Source organism: Eriocheir sinensis, chromosome 45 (genome assembly GCF_024679095.1).
Source record: "Eriocheir sinensis breed Jianghai 21 chromosome 45, ASM2467909v1, whole genome shotgun sequence".
NCBI classification, from domain to species: Eukaryota; Metazoa; Arthropoda; class Malacostraca; order Decapoda; family Varunidae; genus Eriocheir; species Eriocheir sinensis.
In genome coordinates, this window is record NC_066553.1 from 14,537,098 (window position 1) to 14,561,786 (window position 24,689).

General features: G+C 46.0%; 1 protein-coding gene across 3 annotated transcripts in view; it reads left to right on the forward strand.

Moving 5' to 3' along the window:
* The first annotated feature begins 2,079 nt into the window (after positions 1-2,079).
* LOC126980777 (uncharacterized) overlaps positions 2,080-24,689 on the forward strand; it is a 62,751-nt gene continuing 40,141 nt past the window's right edge. Inside the window, exons 1-7 of one of the 3 annotated variants that reach the window (XR_007733603.1) lie at positions 2,111-2,224; positions 2,660-2,811; positions 5,206-5,294; positions 5,873-6,043; positions 7,139-7,255; positions 7,503-7,686; positions 7,932-8,276. Coding sequence is in view for 2 of the 3 variants with exons in the window: in XM_050831060.1 (XP_050687017.1) it covers positions 2,154-2,224; positions 2,660-2,811; positions 5,206-5,294; positions 5,873-6,043 (483 nt within the window). In the remaining variant the exon portion in view is untranslated. Of the gene's footprint in view, positions 2,225-2,659; positions 2,812-5,205; positions 5,295-5,872; positions 6,044-7,138; positions 7,256-7,502; positions 7,687-7,931; positions 8,277-24,689 lie in introns of all 3 variants that reach the window. The other 2 variants (XM_050831060.1, XM_050831059.1) reach the window with 2 other exon arrangements.

Here is a 24,689-nt window from a genome sequence, read left to right on the forward strand (position 1 = left end):
AGGGACGCCACTAGTGACCGGTGCCCACTCTGAGTTAAATCCGTCAATCACCACTCTTTGTTGTCTGTTGCTCAACCAATTCGCGATCCATTGGTTTACTTGACCGTCAATACCTATTTGCTTTAATTCATAAAGTAATTTATGATGTGGGACTTTATCAAACGGTTTCTGGAAATCAAGATAGACTACGTCCAATGATTTGGTTACGTCATAAACTGAGAAGTGGGCGTTATAAAAGGTCAATAGGTTTGACAGGCAGGATCTTTTGTTACGGAAGCCATGTTGTGAGTCCCCAATTAATGAGTGGCTTTCAAGGTAACTCACAATTTTGTCTCTAATTATGCTCTCAAGTAGCTTACCTACAACTGAAGTTAGACTAATGGGTCTGTAATTTAATTACCTGGTATTTTTTTGTCCCCTTTCTTAAAAATCAGTGTCACGTTAGCCTTTTTCCAATCCGAAGGGACGATGCCTTGTCGCAAGGACATATTGAATACGGTTGTGAGGGAGGAGAGTATTTCGCTCTTTGTTTCTTTAAGCAGTATAGGATATAGTTTGTTAGGTCTGGGACTTTTATTTGTTTTAAGTGAATGGAGAGCTTTAAGGACTTCATCGGTTGTTATTTAAAAATTAGACAATGCATGCTCGAGCTTTACATTAGTACTGGTGTTGGTGGTAGTGGGAGGAAGACTGTTAGTATAAACACCGAGGAAAAGTAATTGTTTAAGAGGTTTGCAATGTGTTGGCTATCAGTCACTAGTGCAGCGTCACTGTTTGTTAAAGGTCCAATTCAACTTCTGATCGCTTTTCTGTTGTTTATGTAACTGGAGAAGGATTTCGGATTATTTTTACAGTTGGCTGCAATATTTTCTTCATATCTACGCTTTGCCTGACATACTAATCTTTTTACTCGTCGCCTGGCATCATGATAAAGTCTAATGTTTTCGGGCGTGCTTTGTTCTTTAACCTGTAAAACAATTTTCTCTCCTTGACTGAGTGCTTAATTTCGCTATTAAACCAAGGTGGGCTTTTATTAGTGTTACTTCTCTTCTCACAGAAAGGAACGAATGTGTTCTGCTGAGTGAGTAAATGATTTTTTAAGCTTAGCCAGGCTTCCTCTACATTGCCATCATCTGATAGTTGTATTTCTGTTAGTTTTTGTCGGATTTCTACGAAGTTAGCTCTTTTGAAATTGGGCAGAGAGAGAGAGAGAGAGAGAGAGAGAGAGAGAGAGAGAGAGAGAGAGAGAGAGAGTTTCTATTCAGATAGGCACAATTTTATTGGAGGTACATATAAGGAATATAATAATATTCGAGCCTCGGGAGCAGGGGAGACTAGCAGGGAGGAAACAGACTTGTCATGTGGGATTTGATTTAGAAGATTGACGACCTAGGAAACATTAATTAAAGTCAAGATAGTGTTATCCTCCCTGTCTATGATGAAGTGGGAAGCAGAAGCTCGTTGATTACAGATGATAAAGCCACTATCCCACACAGTGAAGGTCTGGTAAAGAATAATGGACAGAAGAATATGAGAAGCATCAATAGGATGGGAGGCTTGGCTTTATGACGGGAGCTGCAGTGTTTGTGCTCAGACAGATCACGGAAAAGCGCTGACTGAGGCAGAAGGGAGTGAATATAGTTGCAATAAGACATCGAGTGTACGACAGTGCCACGTGGCGTTGTGCGGTGTGCCTTAGCTGCAGTGTTCCTCAGTCATGTTGCTTGTTTTTTTGTTTTTTACGTTCTGTCTATAGCACCGGTAGGCTTTCTTGGCCCGATGGTCGGCCCCAGTCTGTTATGGCGCAGGCAAATGTTTATAGAGGTGCCATCTTACTTGGCTTATGCTGCTCCTGGAGCTCATCTTAAAGCCTCTTTTTAGAAAGAGAATCTAGAGTCCGGGTTGACAGGTGGTCTTCAGGACAACATGTGGGTAGTCTTGGGACTCTTGGCCCACTAGGCGGTAACTGAAAAATCCCAGCTTGTGGCGCCAGGCGGGACGCGCACCCGGGTCCTCCTAGACGCCGCGCCCACATGTAGTCAGGCAGGGACCGTCCATCTATCAATCTATCTCTACATAATTACATAAGTATATCTATCTATTTCTGCAGTTTGCCGTTGAGTGTGCCTTTACCACATTACCCTACAGTCACCATGCCCACCCGTCAGACAGCGATTATTTTCCTCATCCTCATGGCCGTCATCGCCATCTACAGTGTCTCCAGGTGCGTGCTGCCAAGGCTTCTGTGGTCTTTCACCCCTTCAGTACGGTGGCGCCCTTGTCGGCGTCACGAAGCCTACTAGCCTTTTGATATACCATATAAGCAACAGCCTTTCGAAAATTCATATGATTTTGCTTTATAAAGTAAAATATCATGGAAAATTGTTATTACTATTATTACTCCTGCTATTACTATTATCTATACGAATAATTAAAGTAATTTCACAGGAAAAACAAATTTTCGTCCATGGCTCATGAAATATCTTAGATTTAGCGTTACGTTCTAAATTATGTGACAACAATATGAATAACCTCGACGCGCAGTAATGACGATAACGGTGCATAACGTTGTTGCCCTACACAGAGACGGTTTTCAGTCTCCTTTTGGAAGGGTGCGTAGACAATATACCTAAATATACGCTCTTTTTTCGCCTGACAGGTATTCACTTGATGAGAAGTTTGCTTCCGTGCTCGTGGCGAGATGCATCGACACCAGCAGCAGCAGGAGCGCCTCGCCCCCGGCCCCAGGAGCATCAAGGGACGGGGCCTTCTACCGGGAGGCAGACATCGCCACGTGGGACGAGGACTGGGGTAAGGGCGCTCCTAGTTTTCTCCGCCCTTCCCTTCCTCCCTCTTTCCTCCTCTTCATTAGTTGCCATTATAAGTTACGGGACTTACGGCAAATACGATCACGGTATGGAGAATGTGTGAGGACCCGTATCTACCTCGTGAACGCCGGATGTCCAGTCCCGAAGGCACTGAGAGGTTTCGTCTCCTGAATATTTCGCTCAAGGCTGTTTTGCTTTCTAGCATCTACAGCCTAATTTGATGTTAGGTGGGTATTGTTTTTGAAGGTGTGGTTAGTTCGACTTCTAGTCTTAAAATATAAGTGCTTTACACAAGCGGTAGACACACCGAAACTGTTATAAATATTATTAAACAAAGGGTAAACCGTCATCGTTGCCACGGAGACACATGCGAGGGGCCTCAAGCAGCGAAGAGACGAACTGAGAGCAAAGCCAGTCTGCGGGTCATGTGACGTCTTACGATAAGCACACTGATGAGAGATGTTGAGGCTTAAGGGTGCCGCACACCCTTGGCCTCCATAATGGCCCAGGTCTGTTTAAGCACTAATATCTCTTTACCATCGTTTTACCCGTGACATTTTACATAGTTTGACCAAGTTTCAAGTTTATTGGACAATAAATAGTATTTTTCCCGATTTTTTCCCCGACTTTCTTGCCCTAGTCAAACAAAATCATTAGAAATTATGATATCGCAAAATGCTTCCGTATGTGCCTTTCTACACTATTTTTCAATAAAAATAAAGAATATAATCCCTTTATGAATGCTAGAAACGTGAGAAATGCAAGCTTGAAATACATCTCCATCAAGCCACCATGAAAAAAATGTTTCACAAGCGACATATACCATCATATCTCTTTTTCCTTCTGTATAAAGGTGACTATGTAATCAATTTGCAAGAGTGGCAAGTTTGAAAGGAATCATGCAGAAAATGTATGTGTAGTTTGCCAAGACAGGAGAAAAAGCATGTTTTCAGATATTAGATATCAAAAGTTAAAACATCAAAAACCATAAGGTACTCTCTTTATTTTCGTTCCCCCTCAAGTTTGGACGTTCATAAGAAGAAATGGGAAACAAATAAACATCAGATAGGCGTTCAGTAGGAGTAGAGAGTCTGCATTGAAGATGTCTACATCCCTTGGGACTACATAATGTAACCAAACCCCGCCAAGTGAAGGAACTGAATCTCACCCACGCACACACATTGATAAGACACTTGATCCACTATTTTTGTACCAAGCTCCACGCTGTGGGTTTCCCAGTGGATGAATACAATATATATTTGGGATGTATTTAAGTATTTGTATATTACAATAAAGCAAATATGCAAAATTTTGATATGGGGGAGGGGGGGTGGAGGGGCGTGGAATGGGTATGGGGACCAATAAATGGATTTTCCTGTTACTACATAACTCTCTTACCCTAAGGGAACACATAAAGCATAAAAGTGAAAATGATCAAAATTGAGTGAAATTTGGACTCTAGAGGTGTGCGAGACCCTTAAGCACATTTGGGTGGAGGGTGGCGTGTAGCGGCTTGACTAGTCGGCCCATATTCCTTTTAAATACAGCGAACTAGTTAAACAAACCTAGAATTTATACGCTTGTTAACATGACTAATACAGAATAACTTCTACAACACAAATGTTCATCACACAGGCTATAGTTCGGCCTCTAATAGTAAAAATAACAAAGTGTAATTCCTCCTCCTAAGCGAGGTCTTGCAAGTAATTTGCTCAGATAAGTAATCGCATGAGGCGACCCCCTGCGAGTACCCTTACTAGTCTTTATTAATACAATAATCCGACCCCAAGACAGCACCGGCCCTGACAGCCGTGTGTGTGTGTGTGTGTGTGTGTGTGTGTGTGTGTGTGTGTGTGTGTGTGTGTGTGTGTGTGTGTGTGTGTGTGTGTGTGTGTGTGTATATATGTGTGTGTATATATGTGTGTGTGTGTGTGTGTATATATGTGTGTGTGTGTGTGTGTGTGTGTGTGTATATATGTGTGTGTGTATATATGTGTGTGTGTGTGTGTGTGTGTGTGTGTGTGTATATGTGTGTGTGTGTGTGTGTGTGTGTGTGTGTTTATGTGTGTGTATATGTGTGTGTGTGTGTGTGTGTGTGTGTGTGTGTGTGTGTGTGTGTGTATATATGTGTGTGTGTGTGTGTGTGTGTGTGTGTGTGTGTGTGTGTGTTGAAGAATGACACATATATTTGGACATGTTTTAAACTGGGTAAAAGCAATTAGCGATGGATATACCGATTAACTACTGAACATAGTAAAGATGGGACTCGCAGAAATGGGTTAAGTTAGATGAATTCAGCTTCCAAAGTGGACTAGTGATTCTTAAAAGACTACCAATGCAACTCTCGAACATGACTGTGACTCCCCTTTCCTTCAAGGGGAGAAGAAGTGTGCGCTGCGGGAGATGACCAACCTCAGCCAGCTTTTCGACTACATCCAAACGCCGCTGGTCCGCTGCGACACACAGGTGAGTCTGCGGACGCGTGGCCTTGACAATGAGGCAACTGCACCGACACGAGCAACGAGGACGGCGGAACAACACGAGCAATACAGAACGACAATAACAGCAGCAGACGCTGCATGGCTGCATTTTGACAACTATTTAACGTGATAGCAGGTTACCCTACTTGACGAAGGTAGGTCAGTTTATTGGCAGAGTCGGGGTAGTTTACTTGGTGGGTTTAAGGTTTCTTTACTTGGAGCTCTGAGGTTACTGTGCTTGGTAAACTTGGTTATGCAACATGATGGAGTTAGGTTACTTTACTTGGGGGTTACATTACTCTTACTTGGGGGAGTTTGGTTACTGTATCTGGGTGAGATTCAGTTCCTTCACTTGGGGTTTGGTTACATTATGTAGTGAGCTTATGTTACTTAGTGAAGGTGGGTTACTTTTCTTGGAGGGGTTTGGTCACGTTGTTTAGTGAGGTTAGGACTTCACACGGTGGGGTTAGGTTGTACGAAGTTGCTCTGGAAAATAGAGGAAGGAGTTAATAGCAAAAGATCCCAATGTAGTCCCGAGTCATGCCATACTTCTGTCTTCAACAGCTGATGCTGGGAGGCCGTTTGCTAGGCAAGAGTCGCTACACCGACGGCGAGAAATGGGTTTGTGTGGACAAGAAATTCAAAGTGATTCCCTTGAAATGTCTGGTCTTTTCCTTCGGCATTGGGGGAGACTGGTCATTCGAGGACGAAGTCGATAGGAAGCTGGGCTGCACGGTAAGTTTTTTGATTGATTATTTCTGATAAAAAAAAAATAGAAAAGGAAGATGGTCGCCATCCCAATCCCCAGGGAATAAAAACTGGTACTGGGATTTTTGGACGGTAGACAACTCAAAAGTGATATTAAAAAAAGGAGGAAAAGCGCATTCAATAATATCATCTTATAAAAAGACAAAAAGATGAAAAAATAAATTCAGTTCCAGAAAGGTCCAGTTGCTCCCCTCCTAGGCAGCCACAGTTGCAGGAAGAGTACACCAGACGGAAGGCACCTTAATGCCACATGCCATCTGAGATTCACGCCCGAGATTCATTTCCTGTAATTTTGCAGTAATTTGCTACGAGCGGTGATATTCCCGAGTGTGAGACGACTTAACGCTGATGCGAGTAGAACATACGCCGGTCACCCGTAGCTGCCAATCACTCTACAGAAGTTAGCCAAGAGTGCCTTTACATTCCGAGAGTGCGATAGTCAAAACAAACAAACGTATACAAACAGCACATACGCCGTTCACCCGTAGCTGCCAATCACTCTACAGAAGTTTGCCAAGAGTGCCATTACATTCCGAGAGTGCGATAGTTAAAGCAACAGACTGATACAGATAGTAGGTACGCCGATCACTACTCAGGAAGGACAAGTGTTAACTCCAAACATTTCATGAAAGAGTCCATTAAGAAATTTCAGAGCAGATGATGAGAATTCGCTCTTGTTTTGGAATTATGAAGCGTTAAAAGATTGAAACGGGTCTGTAGATAGAAAGGTGGCGTTGATGGGTCCTCACACGGAGAAGTTGGGACCCGCAGCGGTGGGTACAAACTGGAAAAATAAGCTTCAGGAAGGAGGGGGCCAATTACAGTACTGGGGTGTGAATAAATGGAACATATTAAGCAGATGTTTAACTAACGAAACGCGATCAAAATGTTCAATTTAAGACTTGAGATATTTATAGACAAGAAAGTGACTGCAAATCACGTGTTCGGGAGCTACCATGTGTAGGCCGCCTGGCCCCATGTGTTAATTCTCTTGTGCCTTGTGTCTGTTGTGTAGCCCCGACTTGTCCATAATCGCTTAATCATACGGCCGACTTCCTGCAGGTGTTTGCCTTCGACCCAACCATCAAAAAGGAGAATCACAACCGCACCGCCAGAATCAGCTTCTTCAACCTGGGCATCGGCGCCCTCACCAACACCGACCCGCAGGCCAAGAAGAAGGTAAGGCTGTTAAACCGGGGCCCAACGCCGTAGCCTACTCCGCGTCTCCGCCGCCAGTAATTTTTAACACCGTAATTGACTTCCCCATCTCCTGTTCTCAATGTTCCTCCTCCCATCAGCCCAGCAGCCAATCACGCACGACCTGATGCATTTTACTGTATTACGGCTACATTTAATATACATACATACATACCTACAGGAGAGAGAGATATTGCCAGGCCCGTGACAACCATCGCTGCACCCGCAGGTGGACCGCTACGCCAACATCCTCGCGGGGCTCGGCCACCTCAACAGCATCATTGACATCCTCAAGATTGATGTGGAGGGATCCGAAGTCGCTTTCTTTGGGGATGTTTTTGGGAAGACTCCCAACCTGCTGAAGAAAGTCAAGATGATAGCGATGGAGATTCACATGGACCCCAATCTTATAGGTAGTGTTTCTGTGTGGGAAGGGCCGGCCTCCTCTGCCAGACGGAGGCTACAGATTGCTGCGTCTTTTACTGGCTGATCTCAAGTTGTTTCTCCTCTTACTCGTCATTTAACTGATAAATTCCTGAAGACAATGCTACGTCTTTTTTTTCTCTTATTCAGTTGGACTGACTAGAACGTCAAACTGTAGGCTTAACATTTTTTTTTTAACTTGTAATGGATATTCATGATCATATATATTTTTCAGAGCTTAGACGAAGTTACAAAGTCTTCTGGAAATACTTTCAACTTCTGGACTGTTTCGGCTTCAAGATTTCGCACAGCGCCGTCAATCCATTCTGTGGTCACAAAGTAGTGGACGGGCAGCACCGCTCCAACTGCTACGAGATAGTGTGGGTCCAGGACCGAGAATGGTAAAACCAAAGTCTAATTATAACAAGTCTGGCCACTTCCCGCAAAAATCTCATCGGATTCACGCAATGACGTCACGCTGCCTTCAAAGGCTGGGTCCGTTACCTGGGAGTGGGACCGAGTCAGTCTGCAACGAGACGGTGCCGGGCGCACAACTTTCAATCCCTGGCCTGCATGACAGGTTCCCCTCTGTAAGTGTCAACAACTGTAAACTTGGCTGAATTCTTCAGTATGGGCATCACTCTATAACATTTTGGTGCTAATTTGGTAAAAATGTCAAAGTCTCACTGTTACTCTTATTTAACCTGGCACTCACTTACAAATCGTATTCCATGTTATTAGCCTATCACTCTGTGCATCAACTTCACAAGTTGTGATGTAGACACATAGATGGTAACTATTCCACAAATAACATGTAAACAGGAAAGTCTACAATAAAGATTCTGACATGAAAATAGAAGTTTTTATTCCATTGCTGAATTATTTAATTAAATGCCAAATTGCATTATAATGTGTAGGGAAGAGCCGGTATGATTCGGACACTTTTTAGAAAAATATTTTTAGAAAAAGAAGTTTAAGTAATAGTGTAATTTTGTTGATCTCAAAATGTTCCTCCATCCTTTGGCTCTTTAGGCTGCTAATATGACACTCGTAGCTATTTCCAGTTTTCAGATGTAGGTGGTGAAAGACAAGTTTCTCAATCGTCCGAACCATCCCCACCCGTGGTGATGGTTCGGCCTGGGAGGTGGGATGGTACGGACACTCATGATACTCGTCATAATATTAATATAACTTAAGTTTGATTGGCTAATAAACAAGATTATATCTTCTACAAAACATTTATATAAGGACAAAGTATCCTCTCAATATTTAGGGGGGAAATAAATAAAAGGAGAACTACAAGAAACATCTCAAAATTTTTGGTATTATGGCTTCCTTCTCTTCTCACAAGCATAATATCTGAATATAAATCAACCAAATTAACCTTTATATAACCGTTGCAACACTAATAGCCTTTTCCATTTAGCGTAACCCGTTTCTGGGTCATGATCTGTAGAGTCCCTTGATAGATAGAGTCCCGACAGCCTAAGATTTGGACGCCATTATTGGCCCTGTCTTCGCCGCGAGACCGTGTGCTAGTGTTTGAAAAGCGCGGCGAAAACACAGGGCCAATAATGCGTCCAAATCTTAGGTTGTCGGGACTCTATGAGGGACTCTACAGATCACGACCCAGAAACGGGTTACACTAAATGGAAGATGCTACTATAATGTTTAAATTCATATAAGTTTTATAAAAATCATGAAAAAATCAACCGTCCGAATCATCACGACTATAAAAAAGCAAATGTGTGGTCACACTCTTTTTCCAGCACGAGAGCTGGGTGATTATGTTATACGGCAATACCTTCGCCGTGCATCGCTGCGTCACCGAAATAATTTACATCTCGCTAATTGGCACGTTTTTGAAGCGAGAGCTTATGATACACCCTGAAAATATTACATACGAGATGCAGAAAAACATAAAATAGGAATTGCATCGAAAATAACAGCTCTGAGGGCGTGGTTGTCCCTTTGTGGGCCAAGGCAACAAAGTTTTGCACATTCACACAAAATCTCGCGGCACTCAGTCCCATACACTTTACAATAAGTGCGATGGCCGGACCATCCCACTGTCCGAATCATACCGGCTCTCCCCTAACATGCTTAGCTCATTTCTCTCACTCCTGACCTCTCCTGAGAGACGGACGTGTCCTCCCCGCTGCGCACCACAGCCTAGCTTACCCGCGCTGCACGCCTTGTCAACCCTGTGTTTTTGTTGTGCTATTTGGGTTTGCGTTAGCTTTCACGTGTGTTTGTGTGTTCTTGCTTGTGGACCTTGTGTGTTGCCTGTGATTTCCCGACACGTGTTTAGTGTGTGTTCGTTTGTGGTTTCTGCGAGTGTCTGCCTGTGGTTGCCACTGTGATTTGTGTTTCCGGTGTTTTTGCGTGTGATTTGGCTGTTTCCGAGTGTTCTACGTGGGTTTCAGTGTTTCAAGTGTGTTGTTGTGTTTCTGGTGTTTTTGCGAGTGATTTGGCTGTTTCAGAGTGTTCTGCGTGGGTTTCAGAGTGTTTCGAGTGTGTTGTGTTTCCGGTGTTTTTGCGTGTGATTTGGCTGTTTCCGAGTGTTCTGCGTGGGTTTCAGAGTGTTTCGAGTGTGTTGTGTTTCCGGTGTTTTTGCGTGTGATTTGGCTGTTTCCGAGTGTTCTACGTAGGTTTCAGAGTGTTTCGAGTGTGCTGTTGTGTTTCCAGTGTTTTTGCGAGTGACTTGAGGGTGTTTAATCGTGCTTGTGCTTGAGTTTCTGAGTGTTTCGTGTGTTTCGAGTGTGTTGTTGTGTTCCCGAGTGTTTTCACGCGTGATTGGGTGTGTCGACACCTCACCCTTGGAATTCCCTGAGGATTCAATCTGCTCCTCCTCACTACACCCTCTTTAAATCCCCTAGAGGATTAACCCTTCCTACCCCCTTTTCCCTCACCTCACCTAAGCCCCCCGACCCTCGCTCACCTCACCTCCCTTCTGCTTCTCCTCACTACAAATCCCCTAGATGATTAGCCCTTCGTACTCCTCCCTCACCTCCACATATTTCTAAGCCCTCCCCCCCCTCGCTCACCTTACCTCACATCCTATTTACCCACCCCTTCACCCACCTCACCTCACCTCTTTCCTAACCCTCCTTGATCTCACTCACCTCACATCCCTTCCTACTACTCCTCTCTCCCACTTTACCTCCTTTCCTAACCCCCCTCTCACTCACCTCACCACCTTTCCTAATCCCCTTCACTCTGTGTTTTTATCTCTTTCATTTCAGGCAATCATTAATCACTTTCAGCTAAGATGGCGCCTAAGAAGTGCAGTACTTGTAACTGTAGCTTTTCAGCTCACTTTTTTACAGGGCGTTCTGTTGTCTGTCGACTGTGTCTCTCCAGGCAGCATCTCGAGACAAGACTGCAGGAGCAAGAAGAGAAGATGGAAGCAGGTCAGAATAAAATAACAGAGCTTTCTCTCACCAGGCAGCATCTCGAGACAAGACTGCAGGAGCAAGAAGAGAAGATGGAAGCAGGTCAGCATAAAATAACAGAGCTTTCTCTCACCAGGAAGCATCTCGAGACAAGACTGCAGGAGCAAGAAGAGAAGATGGAAGCAGGTCAGAATAAAATAATAGAGCTTTCTCGCACTGTTGCCTCCTTGCAGGAATTCATCCAGGCTAACGTTGCTGTGGTGCCAAACCCTTCTCCAACCGCCCTCGTGCCCTCAGCGGTACCGTCGACACCAGCGGACAACACCACGCAGCGGGAGGGTGCTAGTGGCACCGCCCATGATGGCTTCACCGTCGTGAATGGAGGAGCCAAACCAGCCAGACAAGCGATTTATCCAGTCCATTGCTTCAACAGGTTTGCCATTCTCGAGGAGGAGGACGAGCAGGAGAGCACCTTCCTGGTGGGTGACTCCATGATTCGCCAGCAGGTCGTTGAGTTCTGCGGCAGAGTTCTTCGTCGAAGACGGAACTATTGCTATCCTGGTGCTGGGATCGACGATATAACTGCAGCTCTTAAGGACATCTCCCCCCAGGCTACTAATGATTCACTGTTTGTTATTCACACAGGTACGAACGACATCACCACGAACCGGTCTGAGGAACTCCTGGACAAGTACCGTAGGCTCATCCAGCAGTATAAGTCTAAATCCCCTAACATTATGATTTCAGGAGTTCTACCACGGACTTGGGCGGAGAGGGACTTCTTCAGTAAGGCCTTCAGCCTAAACAACCGCTTACAGACTCTTTGTAGGGAGCTTGACGTGGAGTTCTTCAACGCCTGGGACAATTTCTGTGGACAAAGTGAGCTCTTCCACAGGGACGGATTACACCTGTCTCCCATCGGGGCAGCCAGATTCGGAAGGCTCCTCAACGACGCAGTACGTGCCATCCGATCAAAAAACGACCCTCCACCCCGCCCTTGTAAATAGACGCCGTGCATCGCAACAAACCGGTAACCGTGACCCCGCAAGTACCACCACCTCTATTACCAAGCCTCTAGATAACTTAAAAATCCTTAGTTTCAATGCGCGTAGCCTAAGAAACAAATTTGATGAACTGAGATGTCTTGCTCTAACAGAAAATTTTGATATAATTGCTATAACCGAAACATTTATCGACACCACATATTTTATTTTTTTATTTTTTTACAGCAAAGGAGACAGCTCAAGGGCACAAAAAAGTAAACATTAATAAAAAAAAAAGCCCGCTACTCGCTGCTCCTAAAAAGAATCCAAAGAGGTGGCCGAAAGATAAGTCAGTTTCGGGAGGAGAGGTGTCCTGATACCCTCCTCTTGAAAGAGTTCAAGTCGTAGGCAGGAGGAAATACAGATGAAGGAAGATTGTTCCAGAGTTTACCAGCGTGAGGGATGAAAGAGTGAAGATGCTGGTTAACTCTTGCATAAGGGGTTTGGACAGTATAGGGATGAGCATGAGTAGAAAGTCGAGTGCAGTGGGGCCGCGGGAGGGGGGGAGGCATGCAGTTAGCAAGTTCAGAAGAGCAGTCAGCGTGGAAATATCGATATAAGATAGAAAGAGAGGCAACATTGCGGCGGAATTTAAGAGGTAGAAGACTATCAGTATGAGGAGGAGAGCTGATGAGACGAAGAGCCTTTGCCTCCACTCTGTCCAGAAGAGCTGTGTGAGTGGAGCCCCCCCACACATGAGATGCATACTCCATACGTATATTGATTTAAGTTCCGAATGCAACATAGATGGCTACAGACTCTTCAACAAAGATCGTGTAAACCGTAGAGACGGTGGCGTCGCCCTTTTTGTCAAAAGCTATTTGCAACCCACTGACAAAACACAAAGAAACAGTAACGTTGAACATTGGTGCGTGCGAGTAAACATTGCAAAAGTCAATTTAAATATATCTGTCACCTACAGACCTCCCGAGCAATCACTCGATGACGACCTTGAAATGTACAGCGTCTTAAGGCAGTCACTTAATAGCAACGAGTCACTAATATTAGGAGACTTTAACCTCCCCCATATCGACTGGGCGACACTGTCAGGTACAGAAGGCGAGTCACATAGAATGATCGAGTTTCTAGAAGAAAATTATCTCAGCCAAATGGTTTCTGAACCAACTCGACAAAATAATATACTCGACCTTGTTATAACGACCCAAGATAACCTGGTCAGTAATGTCACGGTAGGAGAACACCTCGGTTCTTGCGATCATAAATTAGTGCGCGTCGACATTAGAGCTCAATCATCAGTGACTGAAAATAAAGTAAAGGTGCCCAATTTCAAAAGAGCTAACTTCGTAGAAATCCGACAAAAACTAACAGAAATACAACTATCAGATGACGGCAACGTAGATGAAGCCTGGCTAAGCTTTAAAAATCACTTACTCACTCAGCAGAACACATTTGTCCCCTTGTGCGAGAAGCGAATTAACACTAATAAAAGCCCACCGTGGTTTAATAGCGAAATTAAACAATCAGTCAATGAGAGAAAATTGTTTTACAGGTTAAAGAAAGAACAAAGCACGCCCGAAAGAAAGTTATCTAGAGACTTGGTAATAAAGGTGGTGGTACTTGCGGGATCACGGTTGCAGGTTTGTTGCGAAGCACGGCGTCTATTTACACGGGCGGGGTGGAGAGACGTGGCTGAGAGTCGTTGCTTCGAATAAATTACATTATTCAAGCACTTGTGCACCTTAATGTATGCAGTGTGTGTGTGTGTGTGTGAGAGAGAGAGAGAGAGAGAGAGAGAGAGAGAGAGAGAGAGAGAGAGAGAGAGAGAGAGAGAGAGATGAATTTGTTTATTTTCTTCTCCAAACTTTCTGTGGGTCTTTAGCTATTTTGGCGAACTTGGTTTCGTCGTTGAGGAAGTTGTCCATTTTTTCCCTGCAGTCAGAAGCATTCACGATGACGTAGGAGGCAGACTTGTCAACTTGATGGACAGCCAAAGTGAAAGAGTGAGGTAAAGTCGGGGGCATGCGCAATAACTGCGCATGGCCTCGGTGCTCATCTCCGCTGCATTAGCACTTAAGCCCATTCACACTGTGCCGACTCTGGGCCACGACAACCCAGCGACTCCGGGAACACGAGGTCTTGGGTGTGAAATGTTCACATGAAAGGGTCGCACATAGTCTTTCCGACCTTATGCGACCCTTCCACATCAAGATTTCACACCCAAGACCTCGTATACCCCGAGTCGCTGGGTTGTCGTGGCCAGGAGTCTGTAACGGGCTTGTCGGGGGGCGTTTAAAGGGTGTTGATTAAGACTTCAGCTTCCTTAAGGCGAATTATATTCGTAGCCTTTATGTACAAGAAGCGACGGAGCGAGAGCGACTGTCGTTGTGTGTCAGTCGGACTCTCGTGAAGGAGTGGCGAGTTACAGGTTGGAAAATAATTGTTACAATTGGTCACGTATGTCAAGGTGACCTCCACGCACCATCGGAGTGCGAAGTATACAAAACTGAGACGGTAAACACTGACGGACGACATTCCTATAAGGTGGCGTGATCTATCTGTCGTGGGTTTTTCCATTGACAATTGTATGCCTAATTCGTGGTGGTATTAAATAATAATAATACATTGATATCCTACTATAACAAGTCGGCACAGTGTGAACGAGGCTTTAGCCAGTGGTGGGTAAAGACAGAGGGGAGGCGTGACATCCGGGTTACCACAGCTTACCTTCCCCAGGTTTCCCCAGGTACCCATCTATCGACCAGTCTAAAAGAGAGGGTGAACAGCTCTATCACCATCCACTCCACTTTCTCCTCCTCTCCTCGCCTTATCTTGCAACTGCTCCTACCCCCTCCCCTCCCTAAGACCTCTCCCCGTCACGCCCGCCAGCTCCCCCCCCTTCTAACACTCACACTCGGCTTGCGCTCGTTTTCTTCATTAGTGTAAGTGTAGGCAGACGCAGACACAACGGGAGTCAGAGCACCAAGAACAACAAATAGCTAAGGTAAAGTTGAAGCAATGTTGTCCGCATGTTAAAGGTCTTGGAATAGCACTAACGATGTCTTAGACTTAGGGGAGCTAGCTTAGACTCGTCACGAACTGAACACATTGCCGCCTAATATATACTCAGCCGCCTCAATGTCGGTATGGAAGAGTTTTCAGAATCTTGAGGAACTTTTGGGTCAGTCCATATTTGTCCAAACAGTCACACCAGGCCTCTATGGACAGCATGGACAGGTTTTGTTGAGTCAGTGAAAGTCTTTGTTTTGTTCCATGCACTTTTCTTGGCCTTGCCTGGAAGATTATCATGTCGAATATGCATTACAGTTCTTTTCTAAGCCCCAAATTTTTTTTTAACATCTCTGCCTGTAGCGCCGGAAGGCTTTCTTCAGGGGACTGGTGGTCGGCCCAAGCCCGTCATGGGGCAGGCAAATTTTATAGTGCCGCCAATTATGTTTGGCTCATGCTGCCCCCCGGAACTCATTCTTGATTCACTGGACGGTTTCTTCTAGAGTCCGGGTTGATGGGTGGTCTTCAGGACAGCATGTGGGTAATCTTAGGCTACTCGGCAGTGACTGAAAAATCCCAGGTGGTATCGTGGGGATTCGAACCGACGTTATCCATGGCGCGGTGAATGCGGGGCCCGCACGCTAACCACTCAGCCACCGCCTACTGAGTTTTATGAAGAACTGCTTTAGAGGTGTGGCTCGCTAATCAATCAAGAGTGATTCTGTGTGGTATCTTTCCTGCAACAGATAACAGAGATGTGAATCTGCTGTTGTCACATTCGCTTATGGACTCGCTCAGCACGAGTACATGGCGCTATCGATACCTGTACAGGAGGACAAAGGTCCGGATCTTCAAGTCCCTTGTGCTCCCTGTCTTACTCTATGGGTGTGAGACATGGACACTAAATGGTGACTTGGAGAGGCAGATTGATGACTTTGGTAATAGGTGTCTACGCAGAATCATGGGATATCGCTGGAATAATTGTGTTAAGCCGGTGACTACTCTGTGAGACTGATTTCACATACGTAAATTACCCACATAGGCCGTCAACGCCAACTCCGGTTATACGGGCATACAGGCATGTGGCATGAGCTCATCGGGTTGTTTCTGTAAAAGATAACCTCGAGTGGAGGAGGCCAAGGGGACGCCCACAGAGTTCGTGTTTTAGGCAAGTCAGTGGATCTTGCCGAGAGGTACTTAGATAGGGGACCTGCATGGAGACTTGCCCGGAGGACCCTCAGGGCTTGGCATCGATGGGTGGGCGAGGCGATGCACCTCGCGGGGTATGCCCACACTGATTGAAACACACACACACACACACACACACACACACACACACGCATCGGGATCAATATTTTTTTTAAAGATAATAGTACGTTAACCTGGAAACAGTGATATTAACAGATAGTGTGGCACTGTCTGTATGTGTGTGTGTGTGTGTGTGTGTGTGTGAGAGAGAGAGAGAGAGAGAGAGAGAGAGAGAGAGAGAGAGAGTGTGCGTGCTTAATTTCGCTATTAAACTAAGGTGGGCTTTTATTAGTGTTACTTCGCTTCTCATACAAAGGAACGAATGTGTTCTGCTGAGTGAGTAAATGATTTTTAAAGCTTAGCCAGGCTTCCTCTACATTGCCATCATCTGATAGTTGTATTTCTGTTAATTTTTGTCGGATTTCTACGAAGTTAGCTCTTTTGAAATTGGGCAGAGAGAGAGAGAGAGAGAGAGAGAGAGAGAGTTTCTATTCAGATAGGCACAATTTTATTAGAGGTATATATAAGGAATATAATAATATTCGAGCCTCGGGAGCAGGGGAGACTAGCAGGGAGGAAACAGACTTGTCATGTGGAATTTGATTTAGAAGATTGACGACCTAGGAAACATTAATTAAAAAGTCAAGATAGTGTTATCGTCCCTGTCTATGATGAAGTGGGAAGCAGAAGCTCGTTGATTACATATGATAAAGCCACTATCCCACACAGTGAAGGTCTGGTAAAGAATAATGGACAGAAGAATATGAGAAGCATCAATAGGATGGGAGGCTTGGCTTTATGACGGGAGCTGCAGTGTTTGCGCTCAGACAGATCACGGAAAAGCGCTGACTGAGGCAGAAGGGAGTAGTAGTAGGTATTGGCGACAGTGACGGGACCAAAAAATTCGCAAGCATGATCAAGAATTAGCACCAAAAATGACGTCGAAAAATTTTATACGTTGAATTTGCCGGCCGGGGCAGCCAGCCAGCCAGCCAGCCAGCCGCCGAGGGGACCTCCCCACTACCCACCCGGGTAGTGGTGAAAAGCTACCCAAAGTGACCATTCCCCCCCCCCCCACCCCACCCCCACCCCCACCCCAAACCCCACCACCTTCCACGCCATCGTGTCTCCCCCTACCCCCCGGAGGCCTGAGCGTCACCCTCCTGCCGGGGATTGGTTAGGGGCGTCCTTTCGCGCCGTGCCGGGGCGTCGCCCTCCTGCCGGGGATCGGTTAGCGCGAGCGGTGACTTGTTCGGGGGATCGGTTAGGGGCGTCCTTTCGCCCCAGTGCCGGGGGATCGGTTAGGGGCGTCCTTTCGCCCCAGTGCCGGGGGATCGGCTAGGGGCCTCCATTCGCACCGTACCGGGGCGTCACCCTCCTGCCGGGGGATCGGTTAGGGGCGTCCTTTCGCCCCAGTGCCGGGGGATCGGTTAGGGGCGTCCTTTCGCACCGTGCCGGGGCGTCCTTTCGCCCCAGTGCCGGGGATCGGTTAGGGGCGTCCTTTCGCGCCGTGCCGGGGCATCGCCCTCCTGCCGGGGGATCGGTTAGGGGCGTCCTTTCGCCCCAGTGCCGGGGGATCGGTTAGGGGCGTCCTTTCGCACCGTGCCGGGGCGTCCCTTCGCCCCAGTGCCGGGGGATCGGCTAGGGGCGTCCTTTCGCACTGTGCCGGGGCGTCACCCTCCTGCCGGGGGATCGGTTAGGGGCGTCCTTTCGCACCGTGCCGGGGCGTCCTTTCGCCCCAGTGCCGGGGGATCGGCCAGGGGCCTCCTTTCGCGCCGTGCCGGGGCGTCGCCCTCCTGCCGGGGGATCGGTTAGGGGTGTCCTTTCGCACCGTGTCGGGGCGTCACCCTCCTGCCGGGGATCGGTTAGCGCGAGCGGTGACTTGTTGGGCGGAGGCCTGTGGCTACCTTTCCCCCTCCCTCTCCCTCTTCCCCTCCCGCTATTGATTTTTTTCCAGTTTGCCAGCATGTGTGTGCGTGTCCCCCTCTATTCCCCACCCCTCGCGAGCGGTGACTTGATGGTCAGTCTGAGGGTACCATTACCCCTCCCTCTCCCTCTACCCGCTATTGATTTTTCAGTTTGCCAGCATATGCGTGTGTGTGTGTGTGTGTGTGTGTGTGTGTGTGTGTGTGTGTGTGTGTGTGTGTGTGTGTGTGTGTGTGTGTTACTGGTGATTTTCATATTGACTGGAGTTATATCGATTGTCTTTTCAGTGAGGGGGTAGGAATGGGAAAAGTAGATTTTTTACATTTTTATTGAAATATAGTGGAAAAAAATGGTATGACAAGTTATTATATTACCTTAATCTAGTCTATTTTATTTGTTCTTTCTTAATCCAGGCTAATTTGTTCTTTCTTAATCCAGACTAAATACATGCTAAGCCTAAAAACAAAAACACACAATCGCCATAAAAAAAAAGACATATTACAAACTCACACCGTACAGGCTCAAAGAAATACAATGGAAACCCACCCATCCTACCCCTTTTTTTTTCTCTCCCCTAAAATAAATCCTAATTGAAAGAGACGGAAAAGTAGATTTTATACATTTTTATTGAAATATAGTGGAAAAAAAATGGTATGACAAGTTATTATATTACCTTAATCTAGTCTATTTTATTTGTTCTTTCTTAATCCAGGCTATGCGTCAACATCATCTCCACGGTCGCCTTTATCCTCACCCTCCCCACCCCCGAGAATGGCATGGAGATTCCCTCCCCCACCGGGCTGGGTTTCAGACGAAGGAGCTCACGCGAGTGGCTGTAACGGCGACAGAGCTCGCGCTAAAAGCAATCATTGATCTGTTACTTAAAAGCTAAAGCCTAAACCATAACAAGCTCAGTCTTTATCGCAAACATGACGAGCGCGGACGAACATATAATATACCTTAGAAGCCTAGGATGCCGCGATCTTTATCCCGACAACGTGCCAGGTTCATTTAAAAATGAAATCATACCGTTAAATTTACACCCCGACCGAGATTATCAGGTTGCCTTACACGGTATTTTTATTCCTAGAGAAGTATACACCCTCCATCGAGAAGACAAAGAAGCCATAGTGGAAGTTTACACAGAAACGCTCAATGACGCCTCAGGAAAACAGTTGCGGTACTCGCTGTCTCCCTCGAAAAATATAACGAGCAAGCAAATAAGCGCAATTGTGGCTGACCTTAATACTTCGATCTACCTAAGGAGGACTGGACAACGTGCCAGGTTCATTTAAAAATGAAATCATACCGTTAAATTTACACCCCGACCGAGATTATCAGGTTGCCTTACACGGTATTTTTATTCCTAGAGAAGTATACACCCTCCATCGAGAAGACAAAGAAGCCATAGTGGAAGTTTACACAGAAACGCTCAATGACGCCTCAGGAAAACAGTTGCGGTACTCGCTGTCTCCCTCGAAAAATATAACGAGCAAGCAAATAAGCGCAATTGTGGCTGACCTTAATACATACTGGCAAGCTATTTTAAATGGAGTGTTTGGGTTTACAAATTACAAGGATTATTTTGATGGAGAAGGCGGAATACTGAGTTGGACCAAAAATTTTGTATGCTACCACAAACGCTCTATAGATGGCTGCGGTAATCTAAATTATTGCAAAATAAGTTTGTTATTTAAGCCCAGATTGGGGGCTATTCTTGGATTTATTCCTAATCATTACTATGATATATTCGTCACGGATGAGGAGTCACATTACTCGCTTCGCCAGGTAAATGCCGATTTCCCGCCAGACCCCCACGCCGACGTGGACTATCTCCACCTCTATTGCGACATAATCCAGCCCACGCGATTTGCTAGCCAAACTGTGAACATTTTAGCCACTCTCCCTTACGGTGGGAGTAACAATTGTTACTCAGTGCAAAGACCTCTGTATAAAAAGTTGGCGAAGAACGCTATAGATTCAGTGGCGGTAGTGGTGACGGATCAGTATGGACGAAAAATATACTTTGAAGAAAACCGCTCGGCCACGATCGTCTTGCACATTACACCTACCCACCCTCTCTTTTAAAATCAGTGGGCCAGCAAAAAAACGCTCACTCATGGCGAGACTTTTGCCATGGAAGAGTGTTATGGGGAAGACCTTATCGATTTATTTCCCCGCGAGCGAGGAGGGAGGATATTTGTGGCCGGTGCGTCAGGATCTGGGAAAACACAGCTAGTGACGCGACTTGTGAGGAAATATTGTGACAAATTCTATCGAGTTCTTATTTGCGGTGCAACACATCATCCCATTCAAGACTTGGCAGAGGTGCAAAATAAAGTAATACTTATTAAGGACATTATAGACCCAGAACAGGAAATTGATCTCTGTCAGAAAAATAAATCTATGTTAGTAGTATATGACGATAACTTTTTACGCGCTGCCAATGATGAAAGCGTCGCCAATGTTTTTATTAAAGGCAGGCATATTGGCCTTAGCTCCATACTCATTTCTCAGAACTTATTTATGCAGGGAAAGTATGCGCGAAGCATATCCCTCAATTGCACTCATTTCGTTTTGCTTAAACAAAGAGATCTTGGTCAAATTGAACTTCTAGGTCGTCAGTTGTATGGTCATGACAGAGCCAAGGCATTTCTCAGTATCTACAAGCGAGCTGTTGCGGGAAAACCTTACGGCTATCTGCTGGCTGACGTCTGCATAACTACCCCCGAGGTCCTATCACTGAGATCAAATATAGCGAACGACGGCTCCTTTAATGGAGGTCATAATTACATCTTAGTCTGCGTTGATGCATTTTCAAGGTACGCCAAAGCCCTGCCTCTTAAACGTAAAGATGCAAAATCTATGGTAATGGCAATGAAGACATTGCTAGAAGAAGACGCTGCTTTCAGTGGGGTCTCTAGGCTCTGTGTTGACCGAGGCAAAGAGTTCTATAATCGTCCACTTCAAACCTATTTGCAAAGTAAAGACATAAAAATGTACAGCGTTTACTCCCAAGAGATAAAAAGCAGCCTTGCTGAGCGATTTATCAGAACTCTGAAAGGTCGAATATATAGGTATATGACAGCTCACAATAAACTCGAGTATATTTCCATCTTGCAGAAGGTACTCGAGAGCTATAACCGCACGCCTCACGCACGTCTAGGAAAACCCCCAGCCGAAGTACATGCTATGAATGACCCGCGAGGAATCATTAAATATATTGCTACAAACTATAATATTCCCTTCACTAGCCAAACAAGAAAACCCGAGTTGATGTCCCTAATTCTAGCTCATCTGGGTGACCCTGAGGAGGAGGCTGACCACCTCATGGAAAGCCCTACCTCTTTGGGTTCTGCAAACCCCGCAATCGCCCTAGAGCAGCGTTTCTCAACCTTTGATAGCCCATGGCCCCCCTCACCGAGTGGCTAACACTCGTGGCCCCCTGCCCTTCAATAAAAAAAAATGCAGATTTTGTTTTATGTTGTTTATTCAGTCACTAAAATTATAAATCAAAGTAAAAAATTTTGCTGAACAATATAATCAATGAGACACTTGCTGTTGGGCTCGTGTGACGAGGCCTCTTATGTCTGGCTCCGTCTTGGACACAGCAAGGCGAATATCGTTCCCAACATCAAGACGGTTTCTGGACTTCGTTTTAATGGTCGCCAGGTCAGAAAATCCAGATTCGCAAAGGTATATTGTGGCGAATTGAACGTGCATTTCGGATGCCTTCTTGCTGAGTAGTGGATATGCATCCTGAACAGACAACCAGAAGCTGGAGAGGTCTTCTCTGTTACTGAAGGCCAGCTTCATTGCTTTTGAGACCTTCAACTCTGCGAGCTCCTCTGCTTCGTCTTCAGTAGGTTCAATTTCGGTGTTGAATGGGTCTCTGTGCCATGGAACATCCAATGGAGCATCGTCGAAATAAGATTTGAACTCAGCGGAGAGAATGTCGAGATGTCCAATGATGCAATCTTTGATGCCGATGGGAAGTTCAATCCTCTGCGTCTGCAGATGCTCGTCCAAGAAAGGAAACGAGGCTGTGGATCCGGCCTCGATTCGTGCCTGCCAGACTCCCATTCGAGCAGACAGTCCGGCAAGCTTGTCTTGAACGTCACTGACTGTCACATCATGGCCTTGCAAAGACTGGTTCATTTCGTTGAGTCGGCCGAATATATCGGCCAGGTAGGCGAGCATCATGACGAACTCTTCATTGTCGAAGTGGACATGGAGGTTGTTTTCGTTCTCTCGCAGGAAAATTTCTGTCTCCAACCGGAGTTCATACAACCGAGAGAGGCATTTCCCCCTCGATAGCCAACGAACTTTGGTGTAAAACAGAAGTCCCACATGTTGCGCTCCCATTTCGTTGGCCAGAAGTTGGAAGAGCTGATGATTTTTGGCCTTCGCACGAATGAAGTTGATCACTTTGACCGCAACGTCCATGACTTCCAACAAACGCGGCGGTAGAGTTTTTGACGCAAGAGCATATCGGTGTAGTGAACAGTGGGAAGACGTCACGTGGGGCCATTCATTCTTCACAAGCGTGACGAACCCTCCTTTAACGCCAATCATCGCTGGGGCACCATCAGTACAAATGTGCTTGAAATTCTGCCAGCTGAGTCCATTCACTTCAAAAAAAGAGTCCACGATGGCTTTGACATCTTTTGCTGTCGTTGTGGTTGGCAGGGTATTGCAGAATAAGAACTCTTCCTTCATCTTTCCTTCTTTCTCGTAGCGAGCGAAGGCGATCAACTGGCTCTCCAGAGCGGTGTCGGTAGACTCATCAAGTTGAAGGCTAGCCTGGAGCGTGCTTTGCTTGATTTCACAGCAAACTTGACGGCACACATCAGCGGCCATGTCATCAATCCGTCGGCGGATCGTGTCATTAGAGAGCGAAACTTGCTGGATTTTCTTTTTTGCCTCTGGTCCGATCATCAGTTCCACCATTTTCTCTGTACATGGCTTGATAAGTTCCTCAGCAATAGTGTGCGGCTTCTTGCACTTCACAATTCGGTATGCCACTTCGTAGCTGGATTGAAGAGCAGGTTTTTCTTCTGGCCGGAATCAGGCAAATTGTTTAAAAAAAACCTCTTCCCCTATGACCGGAGTCTCGTCACCTTAATTATACACTCCAAGCTTCTGCATTCTGAATTGCATTTTTCGGTGTCCGCTCGTGGCCCCCCGGTCGAAGGCCCGTGGCCCCCTTGGGGGGCCACGGGCCCCCGGTTGAGAAACGCTGCCCTAGAGATAGAGAGGGTGAAAATGCAGGCACTCCAGATGAAGCTAGAATATGAAAAAGAAGCAAGAGCACTTGAACACGAACGAAATGAAGAAAGTAAAACACGTGAAAGGGAAGAGAAAGCACGTGAACGTGAACATCAACTCAGCGTGCTTCAGCTGCAGTCCTCAGACGGGGGGACTCGAACCCCTAATAGGTTGCAGATAACCAAATTTCTTCCTCTTATGCCTCAATTCTCGGATTACGATCCAGAAGCATTCTTTCGGGAATTCGAATCCTCTGCCATTCACTTCGATCTACCTAAGGAGGACTGGACATGGCTAGTCAAGCCCAAACTCAACGGTAAGGCCTTGGCAGTCCTAGACAATATCGAAGACAACTCAGATTACGAGGTAGTAAAAAGCGCTATTTTAGCAGCTTATGCAGTCACCACAGAGAGATATCGACAAACCTTCCGCAACATGAACAAGACATCTGGTCAAACATACTTGGAGTTTGCATCAGAGAAACTCCGAGCTTTGAGACACTGGCTTAAGTCGGCAGCTGTAACCACATATGACGATCTGGTAAACCTTGTAGCTCTAGAGGAATTCAAAAGGAAGATACCATACTCAATCATGTTGCACATCACTTATAAGGATGAGACTGAACTCTTAAAAGCCGCCAAATTGGCGGATGTCTTTTCACTAATACATCGCTCTATGCCCTCAGGAGACAAGAAACTTCAGCCTGTGGGTAAGTCAGGTGCAAGCTATAGCAAGGATGTAAAACCCGCAGAGAGTAGTGGTAGTGCCAAGTCTTTTCTCTCTTGCAGTTTTTGTAAAAAGGTGGGCCATCTCATAAAGAATTGTCCTGATCCTAGGTGTAAAGTAGCAAAGACCTCTACATTCTCTAAACCAGTCGCCTCTCTCAACACTCCTTCAGTACTTCCTCCCACTGACCCTTTTCAACCCTTCAGGTCTCAAGGTACTGTGGCTCTCAACACGGACTCTGAAGGGCACCCTCTCCAGATTATGCGGGATACTGCCTCTGCCCAATCTATCATTTTAAAATCCGCTCTTCCAGGGATTGAGCAGCAGTACACGGGGGAGAAGGTACTCCTTAAAGATTTTCATCAAACCTTTCCCATACCTCTGGCTAGGGTGCACTTAAACTGTCCGTTGGTTGTGGGA